Below are 27,606 nucleotides of genomic sequence, written 5' to 3' on the forward strand. Positions count from 1 at the left end.
GTTCGCTTTGGTTGAATGCAATTTCGTTTTTTTACAGTCTGCTACCTAGAAATTTAGTTTTGGAACTGTTGTTAATTGTCCGAATGACATGGTCATTTCACAGTTGATAGATTATTATTTTCTGCATCCAGTGGTGTAAGTAACTTAATGTTGAAAAAAATGGCGCTTGGTTCGTTTTGGCAGAATCCCGACCAATTGTAAAAAATTGTTTTTTTTTGTAAATCACACGAATACATGAAATGAAATCGAGGTTTAAAAAAAATTGATGCCAAATATTTTGAAATTGCATTAAACGTCGAGATTTACTGTTATTTAAAAAAAAAATTATCAGGATTTAATTGTAACATTGCGAAATTATACGATACACAAATGATCTCCAGTTTGCTGTTTGCCCATAAAACACAAGAATTTTTTTTTGAGGTTGTATGATGTCATTTGGCTGCTATTTTTCATGTTGAAGGATCTTTACAGTGTGGTATTGGGCCCCGGAAATCCGGAAGTAGATGTGTACACCTACACGAAATATGAATAGATTGCTCAAATCGATTATTTTGCAATCTCCGGTATAAATCAGAAAAAAGACTAAATTCACCGATATTTCTGCCACATACATGCGGATTTTCGGATTTTCGCATGCATCCTTCATGTAGAGTAAAGTGACATTTGATCGAGCAACGGGTGAAGTAGTTGATAATGACTGGATCGGCGAGATTATTATCCTTGCTGAATAAGAAGCAAACGATAATCCATTTCTCAGATGACAAACTTTTCAGCGTTGATTATTCGTCCAAAAAAACTACACGGATTGGTTCATTGAATCTGAAATATTTCAAAATGTCTCAGAAAACGTAAAATTTATGCTTCAAACGAAACATTCTGCTCTACGGCTTCAGAGTCCGTGTAGAGAAAGACATGCCAACCTTAAAAATGCATGCGGATACAAGAGTACTATGTATCATGCATCATCCGTTGACTAATAATGTCTTAGATTAACACTTTGCGGTCGTTTGCAGCCACCACAGCAAGGAATCATCTCAAATACTTTATTCAACGATGCAATAGTTTACATTTTTGTATCAACGATTTTTTATGTCTAGTGAACTTTTTCACGAATGTACACGGAGTTTCTATGAATAATATGTAATGGTACTCGGTATAAACAAAATATTATTAGCGTGGAAAGATGAGAGGGTCTCTTTCAAGTGAAATTAATTTCGACCGCAAAGGGTTGAATTTCAAGCAGGTGCCTATATTTATAGATCAAATGCAACGTTCACCTTTTTGAAACATCAAATTTAGTCCAGTATATGAAAGTACAATGAAATACGCTGTCCTACGTCAAAAGGAAGATTTATCCACATCGCATCGGTGGTTCAGTGGTAGAATGCTCGCCTGCCACGCGGGCGGCCCGGGTTCGATTCCCGGCCGATGCATCTAATTTTTGTATATATTATTTTCATTGAAAAAACACAACACAACATCTCTTGCTACAAGAATCATGTCTTGTCTTCAAGATGAGTATATTTATTTTCGTTGATGAACGGTTCAGTGAGTAGCCGTCCACATCAATGAACTATAACTACATCAGATTATTCGCTCCTCCGTTCATCTTCATGGAAGATCGAGGTCTTTGTTTTAATAACGCACTGACTCCGAAATTCTATTTATTACGGAAACCAAAAGCAAAAATAAATAAAAATTAGAATGTTTTGATCATAGCGCATCAGATCAGGTCCTTTTATATTCTGGCATGCATGGGGATAGCGTTACATGTCACTGTGAATTTGGTCTTGGACAGCGTTTAAACATGCGGAAGTGGAAGCCTATAGACCACAAGGCAACCGTGGTAAAACGGCAATTCAACATATACCGAATGAACGATCATGCTGTTTAAAGTATTGTTGAAAAAATCGGGATCAAACTTGCAGATGCATAACACTGTCAAACACTAGTGGACCACCATCAAGAACACTGTCAACACGACCACCAATAATATACCGGGGGTTCCACGACCCCGAGGAGATAATTAATCTGAAACTCGGAAGGTAATGAAAAAGCGGAAAGGCACGATGGAGCGGACAAGAACCACTAACATGAAAAATTCCGTCCATAAAGAGTAACAACAAAGTTCCGGAGTTGATTGCATTTTAGCTGAGATTCTCGAAGCCGATCCTGCACTACTGTGCAAGGTAATCCTAAGTCTGATCAAGGTTAATTCCGATGTAACATTTCGAGGATAGCAGGTAGAATTTTCAGCTGGTAGAAGCTATAGTGACCGTATTGCTACGCTGCGCATCATCGCTAAGTAAATTAAAGAATTGCAGAGTTCCTTTATTATGTGAAAAGTTTCAACAGTCTAAGCCACGGTAAACCCCGGGGCGCCCGGAGGCGCACGAGAGTTGCAGATACAAAGGACCCATTCCAGCGTGACGTGACAACGTTTTGACTCACAAAAACAGGTTTTTTCCTCGTTTTCAATACTTTTGTGCTTTTGGGACGTGACAGCCCAGCCCGATACTTTTGTGACGTGACAACCTGTCTTTTTGCGGTTTCCGACTTTTGAACATTAATGTCGCATTTTCAGTTCCGTTTCAAAACATACAAATAATCTTTGTTCTTTGATTTGTCAACAAAAGATGAACGTTGATTCCTGTGTATTAAATTTAAAAAAAAATTCGCAAGAACTTTACAAAAATTGGCATTCATTGTGTGACGTGACAATACGCTGTGTGCGAAAAAATAGTCTCCACAAAGCGTTGTCACGTCATACAATCAATATGTTGTATTGAATAAGAATTTCACTGTATTGTAACATCCACATATAACTATTTTTTATATTTTTATTACTCTGAATATTTCTCACTTTCCTCTTTCCTTATAGGGGAAGGTGGTTCTAACTAGACCGGTGGTTCTGAACCTCCTTTGTATCTCAGGAATGGTGCTTCCTACCGAATTTGCGTTAGTGTCAAATGAAAGGTGTCATAACGCTGACAATTTGTTAATATGGTGACCTTTTCCGGCTCTCTTCAATCCTGCGTTTAAGCACCATTTTGCGTTTTCGTTGTTTCAAAAACAGAGAAGGAATATTTTTTGACATGTATGACCTGTTAGTTTAATGTTCTTTTAGATTGCGAAAAATTACAAAACAAGGCATTTTAAATTGCTTATGGTATGTTCATAAAAAACAATATTTATTGAATCTACCTGTTATTTGTTGTACACTGCATGTCGTTATTTGAAAAAGTAATTTAGTGGTCCTGCACCGACCTCCGAGAAAGTGGTCCTAAAACGACCACCAGTTTTTACATCGGGATTATTTAACATGTTCACTCAAGCGCTTACCATCAATGACTCGCACAAGCCTCACTACCGAGGAAACGCATTTTATCAGAAACTTTTGTTTAACTCCATGTATGCATCTGTGTGTGCATGTGCGCGTACCTGGGTAAGGTCGTTTATGTTCGCGTGTTGAAGATGTCGTTCACGTTGACGTTGACTGACTGTTGACCGTTGACGTTCGCCTGTGCATTTGTATGTGCACTTTCTTTGTCTAACTTCACACGCGTCGGTCTAAGATGGAAGTTCTTGCTCACACGGTCTTTTAGATCCGTTTTTAGCTAACTGGAAGTACCATCCTCGATTCCAAAATGGCATCAGACTACGATATTCGACTTCCGCTGGTAAGACACCTGTACACAGAGATGCCAACCTTCCAGATTTTTCAGGATTTCCCAGACTTTTTGGCACACTTTCCTGATATCCTGACGAACACTCGATTTATTCCGATTTTACTGAAATGATCCTGATTTTTCCTAATTTTTTGTGCTTTTCACCTCATTGGAATAAAAATTAATCGTAATAAATACAGTGGGAACCCTGCTAAAATTTTCCTGGTTGGAAATGAGAACTATCATAATAACTTACATTACTCGTTAATATAACGAAATTATTTGATGGTTTTTGAATGTTGTCCTGACTCTTACTTTACCATTTGTCTATACATGTCTTGATATTACCACAAAAGCTTGTCATTATAATAAACAATCTTTACCAGATACAGTTTTTTGTTCAACATTTTTCACAATTTTCTAAGAACCGATTTCCTATTACGAAGAATGCATAATCAATACGGAAAAGTAGAATTCATTTCATTTATGATTTCCGTTTCATAATGACAGAACACGAAGCTCAATTCCGTCAACGAGAATTGCATGAATGATATTTAGGATAGTGTTGCGAGATTTTTTTTTCTCTCACTTCTTACTTCAAGGATGACAGCTTGCCCGTAAAGATTACAATAAGTATATATGATTAAAGAACCATAGGTCCATACCATCAGCTAAACCGAACCGAATATTGAACCTTCAGATTATCACAGGTCGGGTCCCTACAAAGATCTCTCAAGGGGAAAAAAAACATCGACTCTAGGGACAGCATAAAAAAAACATTGAACAGTTTTCGACGAAAAATGCGTGAATGATTGTGGTATGAAACTGTGCATATAGAATGGAAAACAAAAACAAAATGTGGCTCTTGTTTTCCCAATAATCAGCACAAACTTTCCGGGCAACCCAATATTAATTATCCTGATTTCTCCTGATTTTTTATTTTCATTCTTCCTGATTTGTTTAAAACAATAGGTGGCAACCCTGCCTGTACCCAATACTTATGTAGTATGTGTTTTCCATATTTTTTTGTCTTTCAATACTATTATCAGCAAACCGGAAGTCGAAACAAGATTATATTCTATATTCTGGAATCTATGTTCATCTTTCGTTGACAAAACATAGAAGGAAGTTCATTTGTATGTTATGAAATGGAACTGAAATTAATTAAATTAATCGTTAATGTTCAACAGTCCGAAACAGCTAAAAAAGGTGTTGTCACGTCACAAAACTATTTGACTGACTACAAGCCAATCTAGCTAGAAAATATTCTCCAACTAATGATTCTTGTAGGATTTTTTAAAATTTTACTTTAACATCGTGATTTATACATGAAAACGTAATAATAGTGTTTATAGTGAGTCAAAATGTTGTCACGTCACGCTGGAATGGATCGTATACTTTTCGTGATGTGACAACAATTTCTTGAGCCAGTTGGTACTCCTCTATTTGTGGACCGATCTTATCTAAGTTTTGTGGGTTGTTGACCCTCGCTGTTTGCTAAGAGGAAACCGAGTATAAAAATGTTTGAACTTAGGTTCATCTGATAAACTGAAAAAATGCTCCCTTTTGAATGACGTGAAACCAAAATCAAAATACATTTTCTCGAATGCTTGTTTCTCATAAATTACAAAATAAAACCTAGGTCTACCCACAGCTCTTCAAACGAATAACAATTATCCATTCGACGGTATATAGATATATAGGTATATAGGTATATATTCGACAGTATATAGACAATATATAGTTTGGCTCTGCACTAGCAGAGATATCACAAGAAACATAAAAATGGTGAAAACCTAAAATATTTTCAATATAATTATGAAGTTTTTTAAACCCGCCCCTTTCAAAGCTGGGTGCATAAAAATCAAATTAATTTCAAACAATTTATGATATTACTGGTGCTTATTCAAAGAACGTTTTCAATTTTCTCCTAAAACTAGATTTGAGATTTGAATCTTTGGAGCATAACCTCATGAAATGGGTCAATAGTTGACCCCGTATCATCACGAATTTCGCACAATGAAGTCTTGTCTGATTAAATCCGGATCGCGGCAGGTATGAGCGCGATCGACCTAGAACCTGCGAAAATTTGGCTTCCTGTCAAGGTGGGTAACTGATAGGGTAGAAGTACCTATCATCGAAATAGTACCAATTATGATACGAGTGATACGAGTGAGTTTTTTGTTAGTTTAGAAAGCATATCTTATTTTTAAAGGCTCTAATACAATTTTTAAACACCAGAAATCTCTTCTTTGTTGATTCTGGTACTTGATTCCATGCGAAACATTGTTCTTTCGTTGAAAAATTTAGTTTGGAAATAGTGTGTCCCATTGATGCTTGCCTCTTAGTATTTTGCTAAGGAATATGCGATCAAAATAATGAGATTTTTATGCTGTGAAGTGGCTGTTTTCATGCAAACACAACCTTCTTGATGTTGTGATTCGGCCAATTTATACGATTTTATCGAAATAAACATTTATTTTTGTGTTATCACAATTGGTACAATTTCACATCTACATGCCAATAATCGCAATATCGTAATATCGAGATGCATGTTCCTATTATGGTTGTAGGAAATCACTGCTATATGTTCCTATTATGGTTTAAGTTGAAGGTGGAAGCTAGCCACAAATGGCTGCCACAATGGCGCTCATTTCTTTCATCTCCCTCCCTCACCCCTCGCCAGAAAATCAATAATTTTGTGAAGAAAATGATCATTTTCGCACACTTCCTATCAAATAATATCAACCAAACTCTAATCGATTACTCACGAGATATTAAATTTTCATCTGCTGTCGCACTGTATAGTGAAAAACGTCGGAATACTCGAGCAAGTGTTCTGAAAGTTAAATTTTCATCTTTCAATCTTCGGCAATGGTTTTGTTTGTGTTGGTGAAAGCATCGTTATTTTTTCGACACTGATGCCAGACAACATCAGCGAAACTGCTATAGAAACCACTCAATAAAATGTAATTTCTGAGTCATAGCGTTTCATGTCATGAAAATCAATAGAATAAAATTGTGTTGATATCAATACAATTTTTTTTTTACGTTTAATGGGTCCATAATGTAAGTTTTAGAAACTTTAACATTGGGTAAGAAAAGTGTATTGCAGAGCTCGGAACACTGCCACGGCTGCCTATGCTTTCAAAAGCAGTAAACGGAAAAGTATTACATTCAATCAAAATGCCACGGCCAACGAAGAGAGGGGTCATGGCTCTCCAAAAGAGCCCCAATTCGTATGTGTTATAAATTTGCTCATGTTACGCTCCCGTATAATCAGAATTTTACTTCATATGCAAATGCACCTTCTATATATATTTATGTTTGCAATTGTTCATCGGAACATATCGTTCATACATTCTACTTTAGTATTGAATTGTTATTTTTTCATCAAATGTATTCAAGACTCGTGTCAATGATGCGCCACACAGTCTGATAAGTGGATTGATCTATTTACGTGTGCTTTGCTCTTCTCTCACAAACACTATTACCCCATTTTTACACGTGGGTTTACCTATACTACTACAATGGCTAGCTTCCACCTTCACCTTAACGTTGTTATGTTATGGTTGTTATGCTATTATGGTTGTACCTCACATTTTCACGCTGTGCAATTGCATATCATAGGGCATTTTTGAACGCTCAATCTTTCTTTCTTTCTTTGTTTTTAAGATGCTTTAAACTTTGAAGTTCATTCGCCTCTAAACCTCAGTAGTTTTGTGAAATAGCACTATGCGTGTCCGATCGAAGCATATTTGTTTGATCCATTCTGTTGAAAACTATATCTTAGATGAATGGATTAATAGCCTTTGTTCAGTTACTGAAGAGAAGCGAAAACTTCATAACAACCCTCACGCCTTTGTGATTCTCTTGTCAGCTAGCAGAGAGACCTAGCAATGAGAAGCCGGCAGTTATTTTACAACCGGGAAGCACATAACAAAATTCTAATCTAGAGATGAGACTGATATTCGGTATCCTGCCTATCCGGTCAATATTTGGTATCCGCCCGGATACCTGATATTAGAAAAAATGAAACAATAATTTCTCATTAACAGAAGATAAATCATAACCGGAACTTGTAATGCTTGTTAATTATTTTTTGATTTGTAGTTAGTTAAGTATACCCTCTCTCAGATTATCATCCCGGAAGATCGTAGTTTTTTTTTCTAATTGTGAATACAAATAATTGGTTGATGTTCTTTGCATATTGGAATTATGTGGCACAAAATCTGTCTGGAAAGCCATGGTTATCGTAAAAGAAAGTCAATTAAGAGAATCGATCAAAGCAAAAATTAGGCAAAAATTGCCGAATAATGAATAATAAATAATTAGCCTTGTACAAAATTTATTGAATTTTCAAAACTGCCTTCTGATTTGGGAATAATCGTATTATTGAAAAAGTATTTATAGAAAAGGGGAAAATTTTTCATTCTATAAAAACATTTTCCTGTAGTAAAATAACCTACAGGAAAGTTTTTGGAATCAAATGAATGCTGATGGATAAGGTTAATTGGATTTTCTATTGACTTGGTTAATATAATTAATCTACAAAATTTTCAAAAAACAGAAAAAAATGGTTTTTTTTTTCTTTCCAGTATTGTTATTCACTACACCTACACACAAAAAAAAATAAAAGCATTCAAATATCACACTTCAAAACTTGAAACTTCAAATGAAGTTTTATAATGATGTATATCCCATCTTCATGCGCTGGTTTTTCACGAAGTTACAGCGTTTCTAGAATCACTTAAAAACTGCGACTTCGCGCTCCGTCCCCATAATTTTTGTCGAATGTAGACATAATATAGTATACTAGGAATAATATTTAGAGTCATAGTTAAATCAAACTATTATCGAAGTATTATTTGAATCCTACTGTAACCCGCGACGCCGGGGAAGCGCGCGAGTTCGTCGCGACCGGGGATTTTGCGCAGATAAGCGGTCGGCTTAAGCGCCACTCCCGCGAGGGAGACCGACCGCCGTGTTTTATCCTTGCCCGGCAATGAGACACCCACTGAGGGCGGGTTTGTCCTTTTTCTCACAAACCCGGTTATTTCCGCGACTCTTCTGCGCTCTCTGAAGGACCCGCGACACCGTTGGTCCGCGGTCCGTGGTACAACCCCAAAACTGAGAACCACGGCTGGTTCCGAGAACACCGCTTAGGCCGAGAATCTCATCATAGGACCAATTTCAAATATCGTTAATCCCACCCACCTTGAAACTAGCTTCAGAGAACGTGAAGCGGGGGTTGGAATATTGCTGCAACAGAAAAGGAGCCCCAACCCTGGACTCAAGACCTATTTCCTGAAAAAGTTTCGATTTGTCGGTGTTTCGGCTACACGCCAGCCAGTAAAGATGCGTCCGAGTTCTTTTTCTAGACCTCTATAACTTTCTCAACAACATTTATTCATTCGTTTTTTTAACTCTCTACACATAGAACTCAATAATCATATCAAACATAACAACCATCATTATAAACATTCAAACATCAATTCAACAGCAATTATATATTTTTTAATAAATCACATATATATGTTGGTTTTGAACCTCTACCCATGGGATTTCTAATCTGTTGCTTTTCTAATTAACCTATCATTTCATCTGCGTTCATGCCCTCCTTTACCGACGATATTCTATCGTCGTCGGTTATTGCTCTATTTTTAGCATGCTCTATTTTGTGTGTGGCATTGTGGCTTTGTTAATACGTGTGTGGCTTTTCAAATTTATTTCTCTACATGCGCATGTGTTAGAAAGAAACGAAAAGAGTACTCACAACCTAGGCATTACGTGAATAGCCGGCGGCTCTTGCGTGCATGGGAGACGTGGGCGATGAATCCGCCGATGAACTCTGGTATTCGAGCCGCGGCTGGTTTTCCTTTTCCGCGAGTGTTGTAGCGCTTACGAATGGGATGCGCGGCCACCTTCAATAGCGTTCGGGGCTGGATTCCAACGATGGACGTGGTGTCGAAAACGGCTCTTCCTCCTATTTTACACAACAGAAAAATTCCACACAAAAGCCACATTTAGTTTACACACGCCACGTGCCACATTTGAATATAGAGCTTACCTATTTATCGTTTGACGGATGCACTGGAGGGTATTTCTTGTTACAATTATTTGAATAACCTAATTCACTCTACAAATAGGAAAAAAAACTCTTAACACACTAACTAACGTGCACCTAGCACCAACAATACCTTCCGGTTTCAAACTCGCGATTTAGACACAAACTACACCGCTTTCGCCTCGTCCACGGCCAAAGTTGAAATGGGCGAGTATCTGATTTGATCCTCAGATCAGCCCGGCATTCTTTAGAACCGGAACTACGTAATTATTAACGATGTTAATAATTCCACAGTCTTAACCGAAGTTCTTTGTGGTTGTACCCGTCTCGTTTTTCCCACATTCGCGGTTTTTACGCTCCCGAATACAGTCCAAATCGAGTTCGCCGGGTTTGGAGTTTCAAGAACAAGAAACCCGCCGAAAGACTCTGCTTTTTTTGGGGGAAAGTGTGTTAACAAAAAAAGGAAAGCATGAGTCTTCTAAATACGTATTGGTCAGTGAGTGTCTTCGCTAAACTCAGCCGCCGGATCCCATTCAGCACCCATTATGGCTAGTCGCTCAAATATTCAAAGCGGAGAGGCTCTCGCTCTGCCATTCATCCAAACAAATCCAGAAGAGAGGAACTCAGATCCACACATACGAGATTGTGTGGGATCTGACTTCAAATTTAAGAAACGAGGGGCTTCCATATGTCGAAATCAGTACCGTGCTACACTATTAATACGTTTTCCATGTGACACCGACTATTACCATAATAGGTACACTTATTACGAAACTCCAGGAACACTATTACTAAAATGGGTACATGGAAGTGACATTTTCAAACATGTTTTTATACAATTTAGTCAATTAATCATCGAAATATCATTGAGAATCTTCAAAAACATAGTTCAAGCTGCTAGAAAAAATTTACTTTTTAACTAAAATAGAGTATTTATTCGAAAATTTCTGCAAATTGGTGACATATCTCCTCCATAATTGGGTCGCTTACCCTAGATGGATTACAAAACAAAAGCTCTATACGTTAACATATGATTGATGATGGATAGGGTTGAATCTTTCAAATATGTTGGTAGCCAAGTAGCACCGGATAGCATGACGGGACCTATTCCTACTTGGAATACATGGAGATCAAACCAGATCAATCACCGCACTGAAATCAGAATCTTCAATTCAAAGCTAAATTTGTGTTGTTTTACAGAAGTGGGACGTGAGGCATATCAAGAACCAGGCAGGCATTTGGTTGGATTCCGCGGTCTATTTCAGCGTCTGGCTAGGCTGCCAGATGACACGGCATAACCTGACATAGTATCCTCGGAGGCGAACTCTCCAAACGATACTCTTGTTTGAGTTGTTTTTTTTTATCAATATCAATATCCAGGAGCTCTGGGGTTACCCAGGTCGTTCTCAATACCTTAAAACGCAGCAGCCAGTCGTAGGGTTCACAGCCATGCGTACATCGATTCATTCTAGCAACAGTTCTCCGTTCGCGAAAACGTTTCAAAACTTTTTTCGTTAACTATAAATTTAACCTATTTTCAACATTTTCCTTTTGAAGTGTATTTTTCCTTTCGCCTTCAGAAGGTCTCATGGAGAAAGGTTCTGTTGATTGATAGAAAGTCTGCGGTGTTGTCGGAATAGGAATTGTCGCCGTTACAGATACATTAAAGTACACTCTTTGTTTCCTTAGAAAATTTTCATCACTGAATGGCAAAATTTAGATGCAGAGAATAGGGGCTACATCTTGGTCTGGTTTTACTCCACAGCAAACACACAGAAGCACCAGAAGTAGCTGCAGAATCCATATGAAACAAACGATAATTCACCCTCTTGCTGCTGTCAGGACTACTCAATCATAAGCGGAAGAAAACTTTTAACTGACAGTTACATACACGCAACGTGACCACAAAACGTGAGGTAAGTCGGAATTGCTGTCGCCCCCGCAGGACCCGACGCATTCCAATAAACTCAGTCTAGTGCGCTCTATTTTGTTCTTCCAAGGAAAACAAAACAATCCAACAAGTGGTTTTCCAGTTCGACCGGGCCGTCTAAGTCTGAGAGAAGTTTTCCTGACGCAATACCTCCCACCCCTCGTCGAGGACACACATGTTCGGACAGCATGTTCCGAATGAGTTGCTTCAAATTGAACAGAAAGTTTACGTTTGGGTGAGTAAATTCAATCATTCAAATCCGGATAAAATTTGGGTAACGACCTTCCTTTTTCACACACTCTTCCCCACAGCCAGTGGTAGTCGATTTCCGAGGCACTTTTACTAATTGCCTTTTGCCCTGGCCCCGTGAAAACAAAAACCGGCTCACATTCCCCCCACCAAGAAGATGCACACTGTGAATCGTTAGGTGGAGAGGGCGTTAGAAACACAAGACATGTAAGGCTCGAAGACACAATAAGCGAAAGCGATGTTATTCTATCTTAATTGATGAAGTGCTGCTTTTAGTTTGTTGGGGCCTCTGCAGCAGCGATGAGACGGAATGTCCTTCGATGGATTTTTCGCTCCCTCCCCCTTTTGCCATCATTTTCGCTTTCTTCTGCTGTGGGAAAATTTGATACAATCTCCGGTGGCTTCGTCTTCTTTTTTTTTGGGTGGCATTTAGCGGCGGAGGCGAAAAATAGGTTAGTACAAGAGGAAATCTATTATCGGGCCTGGTAAGTGGTTCTTCATTATCGGAACGGACGTGAAGAAACACAAGGAATGGTTTCGTTAACCCCCGGGAGAGGGTGCCAGGCAGGGGGAGGGGAGGGGTGTCAGAGCATCCTAGGGTGAGAAAGCGACGGGAATTCGAACTTAATTGTAGCTTTATTACATTTTCAGGATGCTTTTAAGGAAAATTGAGATACGTCCGGCGCGAAATAGAAACCGGAGAGTGTAATGAATTATTCCACTGTGAGCGGCAGCCGCAGAGAAGCGAATGCAGCGACAGACATATCAGATGGGAGTTTGTTCTAATTACAGTTGTAAGTTGATTTTCCTCAATAATTAAGATTATTTTGCGACGAGTGTCGTCCCGTCTTATACGGAAAATTTGTCAATCGCATCGACGACAGTTTCACTCGTCGGCGTCGAAATCGTCACCGAAGCAGAAAACTGTGCATCGAGCGAGTAATTGATTGTTTATTGCTTTTTAATTAAATTAGATAATAAATTGAATATCGCAATTATAACTGAAATGCAGCCGCCCCGGGATGGGAACAAAGAACCATTTCCCACGGCTGAATGGTGATTGTCGTGCTGAATCACAGAGCCTGTCGATGGCGGAGGGCATCCATCAGATAGCACCACTTACCTCCAAGTTACGATGGGATGCTCCCACTTCTGGCCCTGGATCACGAAGCGCCGGCTCCTCCGATGGCGAAACTGTAGCGGACTCAAACTGTTGGATGGGAGGAAATCCGGAGAGTTGGGAAGATCCGGGGCCCCGCAACGGGGCTTCCGCATCAACTCCAACGTGTCCCGGTTTATTTCGCCCGTCGGTTCCAGATTGGCGAAGGACTGGAAGAAAAAGATTATTTTGAAATTAATGTTCTAAAAAATATATATTTGAATATAGGAATGGCATCATGCAACAGTCCTTTTTTAAATCAACGGAAATAAACATAATACGTATAACTAGTATAAGAAATAGTATACGTAGCTGGTGGCTCCAAACTCTAAAGTGATCAGCCGTGTACAGATTGGGTGTATGATATATCTTAGACCAAAGAAAAAACAATTATATCTCATCATTCAGAATGGTTCAATTCCCGATCGGTCTAGGGTCTTCCCGGGTTGGAAATTCTCTCGACATGCCATGGAATAAATAGGTCCAGATGATGATATAAGTTGCTCTTTCGAATGGGAATCTATGCCTGTGACATAAACAGTCTGTTTTTTCATAAATGTCTTCATAATAATTATTAACACGAGAACTCGTTTAGCTCAAGCTTTTGTAAGGGTACCATCATCATGATTTCATATTTTAAAATATTGTACTCTGTGTTTGTGTATTTTTGTTTGTGTATTTTTCTTTAAATTTTATTTTGTTTTATTTCAAGACTTTGATGATGATGGTATTGATTGATTTTGTTTGTATTTAATTTTTAGTTTTAAAATAAATTTAAAAAATAAAATAGTTGTGAAGTCTGCAATAGTTTGAGCCCGCGCGCGTTGACAGACATAAAAATACTTTAGATCGAACATAAGCAAAAGCAGTTTTTCGCGGAAAAATTGAAGCATTCCAAGGGGTATAATGTGAAAACCAGAGGGAAGCTAGGGATAGCTCAACCGGAATACTCATAAATTCATCTTCTTGACAGATAATTATATCGAGATTTTTCTGTGTTGTGGCAGATCTCATTGTAGATTCTGGTCGATACGTTTATACTCCAGGTTGAATGTAGGGCCTGAAGTATTGGTTGGAATGAGGCTTAGGTTTGCTCAACTGTCTGGTCTCGATCACATTTGCAGAATGTTGTCGGGTATCTAGTGAAGCGGGAATTCCTTTGTAAATTCAATGCTAATGCTGACATAGGTATTGGGTTTAATTCCTGATCGGTCAAGGATTTTTTCGGGTTGGAAATTTTCTTGACATGCCTTGAGATAAGTAATGGGCCTGAAGTATCGGCTAGAGTTAGGATTGGGTTTGCTCAGCTGCTTGAACTCGGAAACGATCGCATCGTGGCCGGGGATCTAATAAAGCGGGAATTCCCTTGTAAATTCTTGGCTAATACTGACATAGGTATTGGGTTCAATTCCCGATCGGTCTAGGGTCTTCCCGGGTTGGAAATTCCCTCGACATGCCATGGAATAAATACGTTCATATAATGTCTTAAATTGTTCTTTCGACTAGTAATCTATGCCTGCGAGATAACCAGTCCGTTTTCTTTTCAATCTAGCTTGCCTACTGGTTAGTTGATGAAAAAAATGTAAATACCGTTATATAATTATTATCAATAAGATAACTCGTTCCGCTCAAACCTTTGCAAGGGAAAGAGGTGGGACCATCATCATTATATTAAGCATGAGAAAGAAATCTTCAATAACCAATATATGACTTCTACCTGGACATCGCAACATGACTCTGAGCATCCATGCTGAAAAGTAAAAATCATCCACGAAATTAGTACAACATACAAGAAAAAATAGACAATCATATTTTTTCCATTTTTACTTAATTCTGGACCATACAATCGAAGCTCTGGACAGTTGCAGTCATCGAGTACATAATTAGTGTTATTTGTTCAGTACCGTTCTAGTATGGCGGTACGATGCCAAATCAGGCCGAGAAACTCTAGAACTTCCATGCTGCTCTATAAAACAAGTAGCTTTTCGAGACACTTTCGATGATTAATTTTAAGATTTCCATAAGCGACAAAAACCTTGCTTCGTTTACCGCAACTGCTGACATCGGATCAGATTTTTTTGGTGAAAATTTATATAAATTTATTTCTTTTTGATTACCTCTATCTCTAATGGTGCCCTATCAGAGAACATGTTAGTTTTTATGGAATAGTTCTAAAATTAACTTTTTTTTTCTAATTGACGAACTCATACCGCTATGCATTGGCAGCACCATCTCAGAATGCAGTGAAACTCTGTGGGTGTAATCCTTTGGCCAATTTTTTTAAAAGACCAAGGTTTTTCTTCTTTTTTTTAATTATGACTCGACAACTATAAAACCTACAAAATGTTGGTCAAAAAAGCAAATGTAAGAAATTATTTAAATTCGCGTTCAAAAATACGAAAAATACTTTTAAAAAATACACTGTTTTAAAAATTGGCTTTTTCATGTTTTTTTACTTAGGACTACGTCTTACATTAAGGGTGCCACATCAGACAACAGGTCACGTTTTTATGAAATAAAACTAACGGTAATAACTATTTTTGCTGCTAAAGGATTTTGGCAATTTGCATAACAATCGAATCGGAAGATTTGTTTGATATGCTATACATTACAATCCCATGGTATATATAATATATATGGTTCAAATTGATGAAAATTGGAAGCATTCCCATTTCCTCATACATTTGTTCTGTTAGCTTGTGTTGTGAGCTGTCAATAACGGGCAACTCTTTCCGTGCCCGAAACAACAAAAGTCGCTTATTCTGCTCGTCTTATGTTTTATGTTTCCTCTCGTGCTGTGAACGCTAACGAATATTTCACTTGAAGTGCATCCGGCATTGAAATTAACACAACCATCCGAGCCATGGTAAAGCAGGCGAAAAAAGGGAAGAGTGCAAATGATTATATGTCGTTTTTGGGCCATCTACACACTAGGGGCAACCTAAGTTGGAAAGCAACTTAACGAATATGTCAAAAATTTGTAGGGGATTGTATCCAAGATACGACCGCTTAGGACGTTGTTTTAGTTTTAGAATTTCAGAATTTAAAATTTTGGAAAATTTTGGTATTTAAGAATTCATGAATTTGAAAATTTTGAATTTTAGAAATCGATGCACACCTATATCACAAATTTTACGTTGTTTCCTTTATACCTGAGTCAGCAGCTATCACATTCACCCTCAATGAATACAAACTTCCCTTTTCACTTTTTATCTCTCTACTCTCCAGGAGAGCTGCCATTTGATGATTCCTGTTGGAACTGGGCTTTCTGGATTCCTGTTGGAAATTTCATAGGTTGATAAATAACCTAACTTAACTCTTAATATTACATTCTAATGTAAAGTGACCAGATGGTCATAGGTCTAACGCGGGACACAAAAAACCAAAACGTTATGTATATACGTTATGTGAAAATAAACCATAGTTTAGAGAGTTTCGTTTATTCGTGAATCTCTCAAAATGTGTCCTTGCAATTGAACCTGGGGTATATTAAGCCTACAACAAAAAATATTCAAGGTTGTTGATTCGCAGCAGCAGCAGCAGCAGCACTGTCAAGCAATTTGATGATTTTTTTCATACTGCCAGCTCCACCTCACAGCGAAGGAGTTGGACATCCTGAGGCACTTTGTGTCCGCCAGATATAGCCAATCTGGTAAATACAACATCCTCTCCCTGCCGCTCCTTAAGCCGGGAGATCGAAGCAACCGGCCAAATGGTGAAGGAGAATCTGGCCAAAATGGATATATTTATGCGAAAGCGTCAGACGAGACGCGCAGCAGGCAATCACCCGGAAGAAGTAGCTTAAGGAACTGGTGAAGAACTTCTTTCCGGTGAAAGAAGTGAAAAACTTCTTTTTCACTGTTGAAAAAATTCTTTTCGTACTTATAATAAAATACAAGACGTACTTGATGCTTGAATTCAACGAATGGTAGGGGACCGGATACTTTACGTTCCCCAGGCGATGGCGACGAATATATCACCCACATCAAGTTCTCGAAGAAGATCATTCTCTGACAAACGAGAAGGGAGTGTCCAAACCGCTCTTCTTTCGAGTCATATGGTGAACTGGGTGATATACAGCACAAAGTGCTTACCGGAAGTTGCGAAGGTGATGTGGTCTTCATACCGAACCTGGGGTCTGCCCATTATGCCAAAAGATCACTGGAGGATGGATCGGCTAGAGATAAACATTGTCGCGAAGACCGCCAACCTTCTCAACATCCCTCAGCTGCGACCGATAGAAAACATTTGAGCGAATGGCCAAAATGGAGAAACAGCCGACCACCAAACCACGAAAAGGTAAAAGAACACGCCAACGGCCATGGTCGGCCATGGTTGAGGTTCCTGCCAACTTCCGTAAGGCCGCCAAGCGCTTCATTTACGATGCTCCATCAAACAACCCTGCCTCTTTCTGTCCCGTATACACTAGTTCTTATTTAACACGTTAGGTCCTGACCGAGCTAGGGGACCAAAAATGAACTTTTCGTCTGACTCACGTTGTTCCCTGCGGATCAATAGGGGACTTTTACAAAAATCATTTTCTAATTTTGTTGCTGTCGTTTCCATTTGACACTCTCTAAACAAAAAATCCACCTTTCGGTGCAATGAAACCAGCTCAACGTATTAATCTTTGGATGCATTGGAAGCTCTCTTGAACAGTCTGCCAAATAAGAGTTTTTTTTTGGGATTAATGCATTTAATAAAATCAACATATATATATATTGACATTGTCGGGACATTTTCGTTTCTTTTGCTAATTGCGGGACGTAATCTTACGCGGGACATTTTGTTGAAATGAGGGACTGCCCCGCGTAACGCGACGGCTGGTCAGTTTATTTTAATGTGTTATAAGTTATACGCTTGTTATATTGAAATACATTTCGGTGGGAACAAAAATACCTCCGACTTTCATGTTTTGGCAAAGCGGATTCCCCCAGGCTCATTAATTTTGAAGTTCGTGTTAGAGAAACACATTTTGGTGCGAACAAAGATACCCTCTTCTTGCATTTATTTGCAAAGCCGTTTCCCCTAGACACATTGATTTTGAAGTCCGTGTTAGGGAAACACAGCTCGGTGGTAACAAAAAAAACCCTACTCACATGTATATCTGCAAAGCGGATTCCCACAGGTAGTGATTTTGATGTCTGTGTTGGGGAAACCGCAAAACGGGCCAATCAAAAGTTGGCAATAAGGGCGTTTAGACAACGCTTGACGTTTTACAATTATTCGATTGTTTATCTCATGAAAAATAACGTAAAACGCGTAACGCGTAGAAATATTTCCTATCAATTGATGCAAATATCTTACCGATCTATTAAGAAATGTTCGAGTTATAAGCATTCGGAATCTTTCCTTTTTTTCCTACGTGTTGTGTGTTTAGATTTTCATTTCACCCCCATATACTCCGGTTAGCCGTAGTCCCACGTCAAAAATCACTGATCAGCTACGTCCATTCATGTGGTGTGATACATTCACAACGAACTCTTATACGTTGGCAAATCTCCGTCAGATGAAGGTAAGCTAAATACATGAGTCGGAAAGAGAACAGCATAACACCTATCCGAACGGGCGACGATTGAGAGCGTAACGAAAGCGATCGGGTTTTCCCTAACACATACGACGTATAAAATGGCTTTATTTTAGCGTTTCACTTCGCCAATTTAGGAATAATAAATATAAATATTTTCGTAGAAATTTAGAGAAAAAAAAAATTTTAAGTCTTATAATTTTTGAGTTGAGGTTTACTTGATTATAAAAACTACAAAATGCTGGTTAAGAATGGAAAGTAGGAAATTATTTATGTTTTCATGAAAAAATATCGAACAAATTAAGGAAAAAATCATTTAAAAAAAATTTAAATCAAAATCCATTTTCCCAAAATATTTTTTTAACTCTGATTAAAATATACATGAGTAGCTCATACAATTACAGTAGAACCCCAATAACCGCGGAATAGTCTGACTAGGTCACCGCGAATAACGAAAATCGCGGATAACGCGATATACTACTAAAAATGAGGTGTAAACACAGAATAAAGATATTTCAGCGTGAAAACTATGTTTCATCAATACAGAAAACATTAAACTATCCATCTGCAAGGTCATGTTCACCAGTGGGGTAATCGGGGTTCCACTGTACCAACAAGTTATTAATACATTGGAAGAAGGGCACTGCAACAAGAGTTTTCCAAAGCAACAACTTATTCATGTTTTCTTTGAAAAATTACTATTATTGTTTAACTCGTAACATTTTTATGTGTAAATTATCGCGATTGACATGTTCCGCAACCTTTTTTATTATTTAGAAACATGTCAAACGCGAAAACTTACACACAAAAATGTTACGAGTAAAATATAATTATCTTTTTTTCAAAAATAAGCCAAATGATTTTAGATATACAGATCGGACTCGATTATATACAATTTTGGACTCGATTATATTCATCAGTTTGAAAAAAAATATTTTTTTATGTGTCAAATATGACTTATTTCAAGAAGAACCTTCCAACGTTTAGGTGTAGTGACTATTACATGTATAGTGGGGTAAAAATCGTGATTTTTGAAGATTTTGCTTGAATTTTCACCAGGAATTGTTTATATCGATATTGCAGCCAAATTAAGAAAGATAGAAGTTGGGTGTCAAAGAACAAATTGTAGAGCGGTTAGAAATATTCAATTTAATTGATAGAAACAATCTAGTTTAATAGAATTTTTTAGGATAAAAAAAAATATTAACTTATAAGTTTTTCACTTCCAAAATGTTATTAAAATCCACTAATTTAGATGTTCCAGATGTACAAATGTATTTCATCTTTCAAATGAAAGCAACAAAATCGTCTTCTCTTGCTCACTCTGTAATGTAGAGCCAGTTTGATGCAACAGAGTCCGAAAAAAAAAAGTTCTATAACTATATCATTGTTGAAATTCAAACATATGCGCAGAAGGTTTTTTTTCATAAAATATGATCATCTATCACCTCCTGAGAGAATGTGGATAAATTTATTTTTTTCACGTGAGAAAGGTGTTCTCAGACTTTAAGGGGATGAATCAAAAATCAAATTCCTCTTTTATATTCAAAAAACGAAAAATACACGCAAAAAAACAACAAATAAAAAAAATTGTTCGACTCGATTATATACAATCAAAAGAAATTAGAAATTGTATATAATCGAGTCCGCGCTTTACCTTAATAAAAATTCAATTGCAATTAAAATTGGTGGTATCGTAATAAAAATTGTAATTTTGGGTAGTTGCCACCTTATGTTAATGATCAGTGACATCCAATAAACGACCTACCTGTAGCAACCGCACGGCCTCCTTCAGCTGGTCCATCGTTCGCAGATTGCCCGTCTCGATATTAGATTTCGGCAGATAACCAAACTCCATTAAATAGTTTTGCTGAAATGGACGAAAAAGAAGAGAACGCACTTAGATAACGATCACACCAAACATTAAAACACATATGCATGACATGACGATTCGAAGAACAATGCTATTTTACGAACCCCGTCCTCCCGCGTTTACATCCGAATCGTTCAATCCTGTCCGGAGTAAATAGAACCAAAGATCCAGATTTAGCATTCCGAGCATGAAAAATGCATAAAACTAACACACAATATATTCTGAATTGACCGCACCAAGCAAAGAACTCGTAAAATGGGTGTCCATTGACAGCACACCAATGTGCATTTCGAATCACATCTAAGCGGGGACCAGATTTGCGAACGGTATTCAAAATAGATAAATCCTCGAAATGATTGTGCTTCGTTTATTTTCGTGTTTTCTTTTATTGGCGGGCCATCGTCACATGTAAACGTCGTAACCATTAATAATGCATTTATCTTCATTGCTTGCCCGCAGTACGAACTTTATTTCGACCAATGATTAATACCAAATCACTGTAACCGAATGATGAAAAAGTTTTTCGCTTCATCATTCCACCTCTCTTTTTGTTTGGGTAGCGATAAATTCTGATTGTTTGTCGACACAAACGACGGTGGTCAGCTAATTCATGAAAGAAAAAAAATCTACGCAAAAGCAAAAAAAGTATTAGGAGCGATCCTGCCAGGAGTCGAACCTGGAATCTTCTGATCCGTAGTCAGACGCGTTATCCATTGCGCCACAGGACCCGATGCTGAGGCATGATTCTTGGACTGAACATATTCCACGCTATGTGAGCGAAACTACTATACGAAACGTAAATTGAACTTCAGAGATTGGATGAATGGAACATTTGAAATATATCAAAGATAGAGAGAGAATGAACCCTGAGTGAGTATTCGTAGCTTATCGCCAATGTGCTCGGTTAAAAATAACATATTACGAGCGATGGAAATTGGATGGAACTAGCGATGTCCGGTTCTTGAAATTAATTGTTCATCAACAAGTCGAATATTTGTTTTGCTTTCTGATATTCGATGCGATTATTTGTCTTAATATATTCGTCTAATCGTGTAATCGATAATTTCTAAAATACTTCACTCAGAAAACATCGGGTGTTTCAAATTACTTGGATACTCAAAATCAATAAATACCTTGTATTTTATACAATTATTTTTATAAATATTCAATTTTAAAATTCGTACAGTGCATCCTGAAAAATAGTGCGATTTAACGTTGAATCGTTTGGTACTTTCTGCAAAGCAAAAATTGTTAATACAATACAATGTGAATATGCTCTTTTTTCAACAATCTCGCTCCCTTCAATCGGTTGCAGGAACGAGACCTTATCTAGGCTGGAACCGAGTTTCTTTTCCTAGTAAAAATCTGCCTATAAGAGTTGAAGAATCGAAATGGTGTCCCAAGTAATGACAGTCTTGAACGTACTATAAGTCGAAACATTAAATAATTCATATAATTCATTATCTTCATTTTTTATTTATAAATATTGCTTGTAAAATAAATTATTCCTCACTATTTCATATTCTGACTTTGATACACAGTACAAAAGGTGAATAAAACAAATGCTCAATAATTATGTTTTAATTGGATTTATGTGCTATTCAATATTCCCTGAAAGTTAATATTTTTATAAAAATTGAACACTTTCAACATTTTAAATATTGAGCAAAGGAATACGTCTGTCCTGTAATACTGTTTGTCGCAATAATGACAGTTTATTCTGAACAAAAGAGCAACCATCGTTGAACGTGAGTTGAACGTGATTTATGAAGAGTTCTCAGCGATTCACAATAACGAATTTTATGCAAGCGACAGAACGCAATCGAAACGTTGAAACTATATTTTCAAAGATTTTGGATATGGTACTTGTTTATTTTGAAACTTCGAGCGAGGGGAAATTGGAATAAATTCTTGGTTGTAATAAATATGATTTATTCATCTAAAAGTTTTATCTTCATAAATATTGTATTGCGAAATACGAGCGTTGCAAAACAGATTTACTTAACATTGTGTGACCGTCGAATCACAATAAATAAATAACTTTGTCGTTTTTGGAAATCGTCTGGTTAATAATAGACAGGCTGAATAAAGAAATAATATATGAGCGATTTGACTCTCATTCTGTGAAACCAATAAAGATAACTTATCTGCGTCCTAAACATACTGATGGATACACAGTTAGGATATAATAATCTGTCATGAACGGAGTCTCTGAAGTACCAGTACCAGGAAATTCCATGATGTTCGGGCAGAAAGCATAATTGTTCAATATTTAATAGGGGATCTGTGCTCCTTCAGTCACGCATTCGAGGCTTCGCTACAACAAATGATCACTTCAGTTGTTCCTCTGCTCCCATGTGTCTCGGTTGGTTGCCGTTGGTTGCTCAGGATTTTGATGAAGTTAATTTCGTTTTTTTTTGTGGCAAACTACATTCAGCAGGTGTATTGACCAAACCCTAATCCCCCCTAATAAACCCTAATTTAATCTTTTGGTTGATATTTTAGGCATAACAGTGGGACTGTTATGCCTAAAATATCAACATGGGACTATTGAACTTGATGTTGTTTTATGATATACAAAAATTGTTTTTTTTTTTTTGAAAGATTATGCATCGTTTTATGAAGAAATGAGTGATCTGCAACATCTTCGCAGAATATAAATCTCATTGTTATTAGGCATTTGCTAACAAGGTGTACACGTGTTCTGGTAAACTTTTTCTCATTTGTTTGAGAATTAGTTCGTTCTTCCAAACCAGAAATGAGTGTGTTAGCTCTGCTGAAAGTGTGACATGTAATACTTGAACCGATTTATTCGATATTGATCTACAAAAATACATGGTGGGGCAGTTGTGAATAGAATATCAACATGGGTTAATTGAGCTTGATGTTGTTTTTTTAAAAGCTGGGAACAAACTATATGTTTTTTGTGTTTTTCCGTAGATGCATAATCCTAAACAACGTTTTATGAAGAAAAGTGAAAATCGTCAAAAAGTAACATGGGACAACTATGTGTAGGACGGTAGTAATAGAGTACGAAATAGTGCGGTGGATAGAATTTGTGATTTATAGCACGAATATTTCTTTTAATCTCTCATATATCCCAAAACGCTGCGACTAGCTAGGAAGATAACATATACAATTCATTTTATCAATCAACGATGTAGTAGCTCACCGTCGTGGATTGAACTATTAACCTATCGTCAATACCTTAAAAAAGCGAATATATTATCATCAGCGATGTTTTACACGATGCAATGCTTTTAGGATAATAAATTCTTACGTTCGTGTAATTTTGAATTACCCAATTACTTCGCTATGAAAACCAACATTTGCACATAGGACCGCACCACATATTGTACAAATGCACAACCGAAACACATAAACGAAACGAATGGTTCCGAACACAACGTTGAGTCTCCTTATTACGCTGGAATGGTGATGAAACACTACGCAAATTGCACACGACTCTGATTATGCTCCTGACAATCTATCAGAGTGTTGCACTTAACCGACGAGAGTTTGCGCACCTAAGCATTTCCAGCAAAATGAAAATTAAAGCAACACATGTGAAGAAGAACAACGAACAGATTTAACCATCACTGTATGTATTTTATTTACACCTCAATTTGTTATTTTCCTGCGGCTGCGATCTATGTTTCACAGTACACAACACTGATCATTTTTCATGAACTGATACGCTTTTACTACTTGAAGTATGGAAAATACGAATACCCAAAAAGAAAGCAACACGTACGCCTGTTTAGTACGAACGGTCAACCCTCACCTCTTGAAAACCCCTCCGCTCCTATTAACAAAAAGGTGCGACAGTAGATTCACAGGCCTCTGTTGAGAGGAATTTTTCTGGCGAGCCACTATCGGTGAGCTCTTTTATTTGGGCGATGGTTCCCTTCCAATTTCTCCAAACACATCGAAAAACCTTTCCATATTTTTTATGCACTTACTAACCGTTTGCTGATCACGACTGTTTTAACTTGTTGTTATATGTGAGCACTTTTCATAACCACTCTTTGTCTCCTTCAGGAATAGGTCGAATACGTAGCGATTTAGTAACATTTTAGTAATTTAGTAAATTTAGTAATTCGCAAATGAAAATTCGGACCACGGGGTTTTATCTTTGTGAGCTTCTTTTTGAATCCAGCCTTACTTACACCGTGTCCAATATATGGTCATTGGAGTGACAATGCAAGTGATCATCTCGAATTTTCAATCTAAATTAAAAATAATTTTTGTAATCTAAAAAGAATTGCTTGTCAAAAATCGGCTTTTCAGATAAAAAAAAACCACCAGGGGGCAAAAAGTAAATCTCGACATTAACAGTAAATCGAGATAACATCAAATCTCGACGTTACATGTATTTTTAAGACATTGGGCATCAACTGTTTTCTTCGGTTTCATGTACTCCGCCTTGGGTGATATTTCGGTTTTAAGAAACTCAAATTTTGACGTCTGCGGCACTAGTAAATGAAGTCCGATTGAGCTGAAAATTTCCCTATGCAAATTTTATCGTGCAAATCAACATTTCGCTGGAAGTCTGGCATGTAAAATCGAATCGACATTTTTGCTGAGTACCCTAACCCATACGAAATCGCAGAGAGCTAATTTTAGACCAACAAAAAATTTCGAGATGACAGTAAATCTCAACGTTTCATGCAATTTGAAGACATTATTTTTTTTAAACCCCGATTTCATGTAGAAGAAAAGGAATGGTATCTATATTGTAGTTTCACAATTTTCAAAACGCCACAATTTTCCTATAGTTCGAGGAATATCACAGATAGTGATAGAAACTGACACATGTAAATAAGAATGTCGTAAATCCGAGAATGAAATGATTGTACAGGAAAGATAATTAGGTGTTTCAGCAGGATGGAGCGCCATCTTATACTCCGAATCTAGTTCAGAACTGGTGTCGGGGAAATTCAACGGATTTTTTGGCCAAATATGAGTGGCTTTCCAGTTCATCAGATCTAAACCCATTGGATTATTTTATATGGTTATACAAGCTGTCGAAGATAAATGAGGTATCTTCTATGACCCATTCCAAGGTAGTAATCCTTCGAATTCGGGACGAAAACCCGATGAAAGTCTTGCGTGCCCCCTCCGACGAGTTTGAAAAACGTTTGAAGCTGGTCATAAAAGTTGAAGGCGGTGTTATTCCGAAGCATCTGGTGCAAATGATGAACATAATATCTCCATTCATTCAAAACAATAACCAATAAAATCTGAATATTTTTTGGAAAATAATCAAAGTTTGAATTTATATGAGACAATATTCGACACGTTGTGAGTAAATCTGAAACAGAAATCTTTGTTGACTTCCATTTCTAACACTCTGAAACTCACAACTGAATGGAACAAACAGAAAACCACTTTAAGAAATATCAATCATTGCAGTCATATACCGGAACAATAGTAGATTTATTTTTCCTCAACATGATTTAGTTTCAACCGAATGATTCGTTCTTTATTTCTATGTCAGTATAATAATAACACATGTTTCAAGATAAATTAATAAATTCAAAAATAAATAAATAAATAAATAAAAATATATGAATAAATAAAATAATGACTATATAAAATTCAGTACCGTAAATTGGGGGCAAATTGATCACGATTTTCAGGAAAACGTAAATATTTCCGAAATTTCTAATATAATAATATTATTAAAATCAGTACTAGTGCTAAGGTCACAAAGGGTTATGAAAATTTTTGTTAAAAAATTTCCGTAAGCTATAGCTTGAAAAATTCAAAACATTCAAAGTTTTGGGTTTAAGTTCAATCTATCTTTTCATGATTTTCTAGTGCAATACGTACAAAAATGTATAGAAACTAACGGATTTCTTTGCCTACAGGTATTTAAATGGTAATTTAAGGGTTTGAAGAGACAAAATTTTTATTTAACCCACTTAGAGGTGTAGTCGTGCTTTTCTCATATGGTCGGTGTTAAGTTAGAGCGGACCATGTCGCAAAATTTAAAATTTCGAGTTATTGATAGCATTAGGTCAAGTATTTCATAAGCTACATACACACTGATCAAAATTGGAAAATCACGCGTACAGAAGGAATAACCTATCGAAATGGTTTCGAATGCTCAATGGAAACCTCTTATAGCACCAAACTTCAAGCTCGTTTTTCTCGAAATCATGAAAATGTCACATGGTCCGGTCTGACTTAACACCGACCATAACTCGATCTAAAGTTTGATTTGTAGGTCATTCGGAGACCATCCAGATTATCCTAATGTGGTCGAAAACCCTTGAAATGGTCATCGTTGTCGTTTTGACAAATCATGAAGTTCGATATGTCGCATGATGGGTTTGAAGGTAACTCCCCTCGGAAACCTGATACGGAACACATCCAGGTGACACCAATGAGGTCATGTAGGCTTGGGTTGGCCTGCTGACACTATTTCGGATGACTAGTTAAGATCAGTTCTTGCATCCAAACACTTTTGGTGAATTTGAGTAATTTATAACGAAAATAAAACTTTTTATCTTAATTTAAAAAACACTCAAAGATTTTCCGAACGCACAATGGCAAAGTAAACAAACAGTATGGTTACTTCTGAAGTTTATTAATATAATGTTTCTGTTCGAATAGTGGGTCTTTAGATGCAGAATTACCTCGAGTGAAATTTAGATTGTCTGGTTATCACTTTAAGGACCGGGAAGAAATATGTAAGACATACGCCTGGGACCGCACGTTTTGACTTGTGTGAAGTTGCTTTCTTTGCTTGCAAGTTTTTAAGAGGCTTTAAACTTTGGAGTTCATTCGCCTCTATGTGTGAAGTTAATGAATGAAAGTTCAGCGGATAAAAGTTTTTGTTGCGTGCAAGTTTCTGTTCAACGTCTTGCTGGGTTTAATGAATAATGAATTATTTCAGTTGAAATAAATTGATTGTTTATCAAGTAACAACCTTCAAAATCATGCTCATTAGATAGAGAATTGAATCACTCATCCTTCCACATAATTCATTTTTTTCTTGATCATGACAGAGAAAAGTTATAGACTGAAACGTGAGCATGGGCCAACATAGGAAAATATACAGAATTTTGAAAATCAAGAAAAGTTTTTCGAATAGAGTTATCGAAGCTATTCGAAAGAGAAATGTT

The 27,606-nt window shown here is 37.1% G+C and overlaps 1 protein-coding gene and 2 non-coding genes across 3 annotated transcripts in view; 1 reads left to right on the plus strand and 2 right to left on the minus strand.

The window, feature by feature from the left end:
• The first annotated feature begins 1,362 nt into the window (after nucleotides 1–1,362).
• Nucleotides 1,363–1,433, plus strand: Trnag-gcc (transfer RNA glycine (anticodon GCC)). The gene has a single exon. It is a non-coding gene; the product is annotated as a tRNA-Gly (tRNA).
• An 11,600-nt stretch (nucleotides 1,434–13,033) lies between these two features.
• LOC129771833 (matrix metalloproteinase-2-like) overlaps nucleotides 13,034–27,606 on the minus strand; it is a 179,299-nt gene continuing 164,726 nt past the window's right edge. Inside the window, exons 2-3 of the mRNA XM_055775908.1 lie at nucleotides 20,369–20,470; nucleotides 13,034–13,243 (exon numbers count right to left, since the gene is read on the minus strand). Of these exons, the coding sequence (XP_055631883.1) occupies nucleotides 13,034–13,243; nucleotides 20,369–20,470 (312 nt within the window). The remainder of the gene's footprint in view (nucleotides 13,244–20,368; nucleotides 20,471–27,606) is intronic.
• Nucleotides 21,129–21,201, minus strand: Trnar-acg (transfer RNA arginine (anticodon ACG)). Its single transcript has one exon. It is a non-coding gene; the product is annotated as a tRNA-Arg (tRNA).

Source organism: Toxorhynchites rutilus, chromosome 2 (genome assembly GCF_029784135.1).
Source record: "Toxorhynchites rutilus septentrionalis strain SRP chromosome 2, ASM2978413v1, whole genome shotgun sequence".
Taxonomy (NCBI): domain Eukaryota; kingdom Metazoa; phylum Arthropoda; class Insecta; order Diptera; family Culicidae; genus Toxorhynchites; species Toxorhynchites rutilus.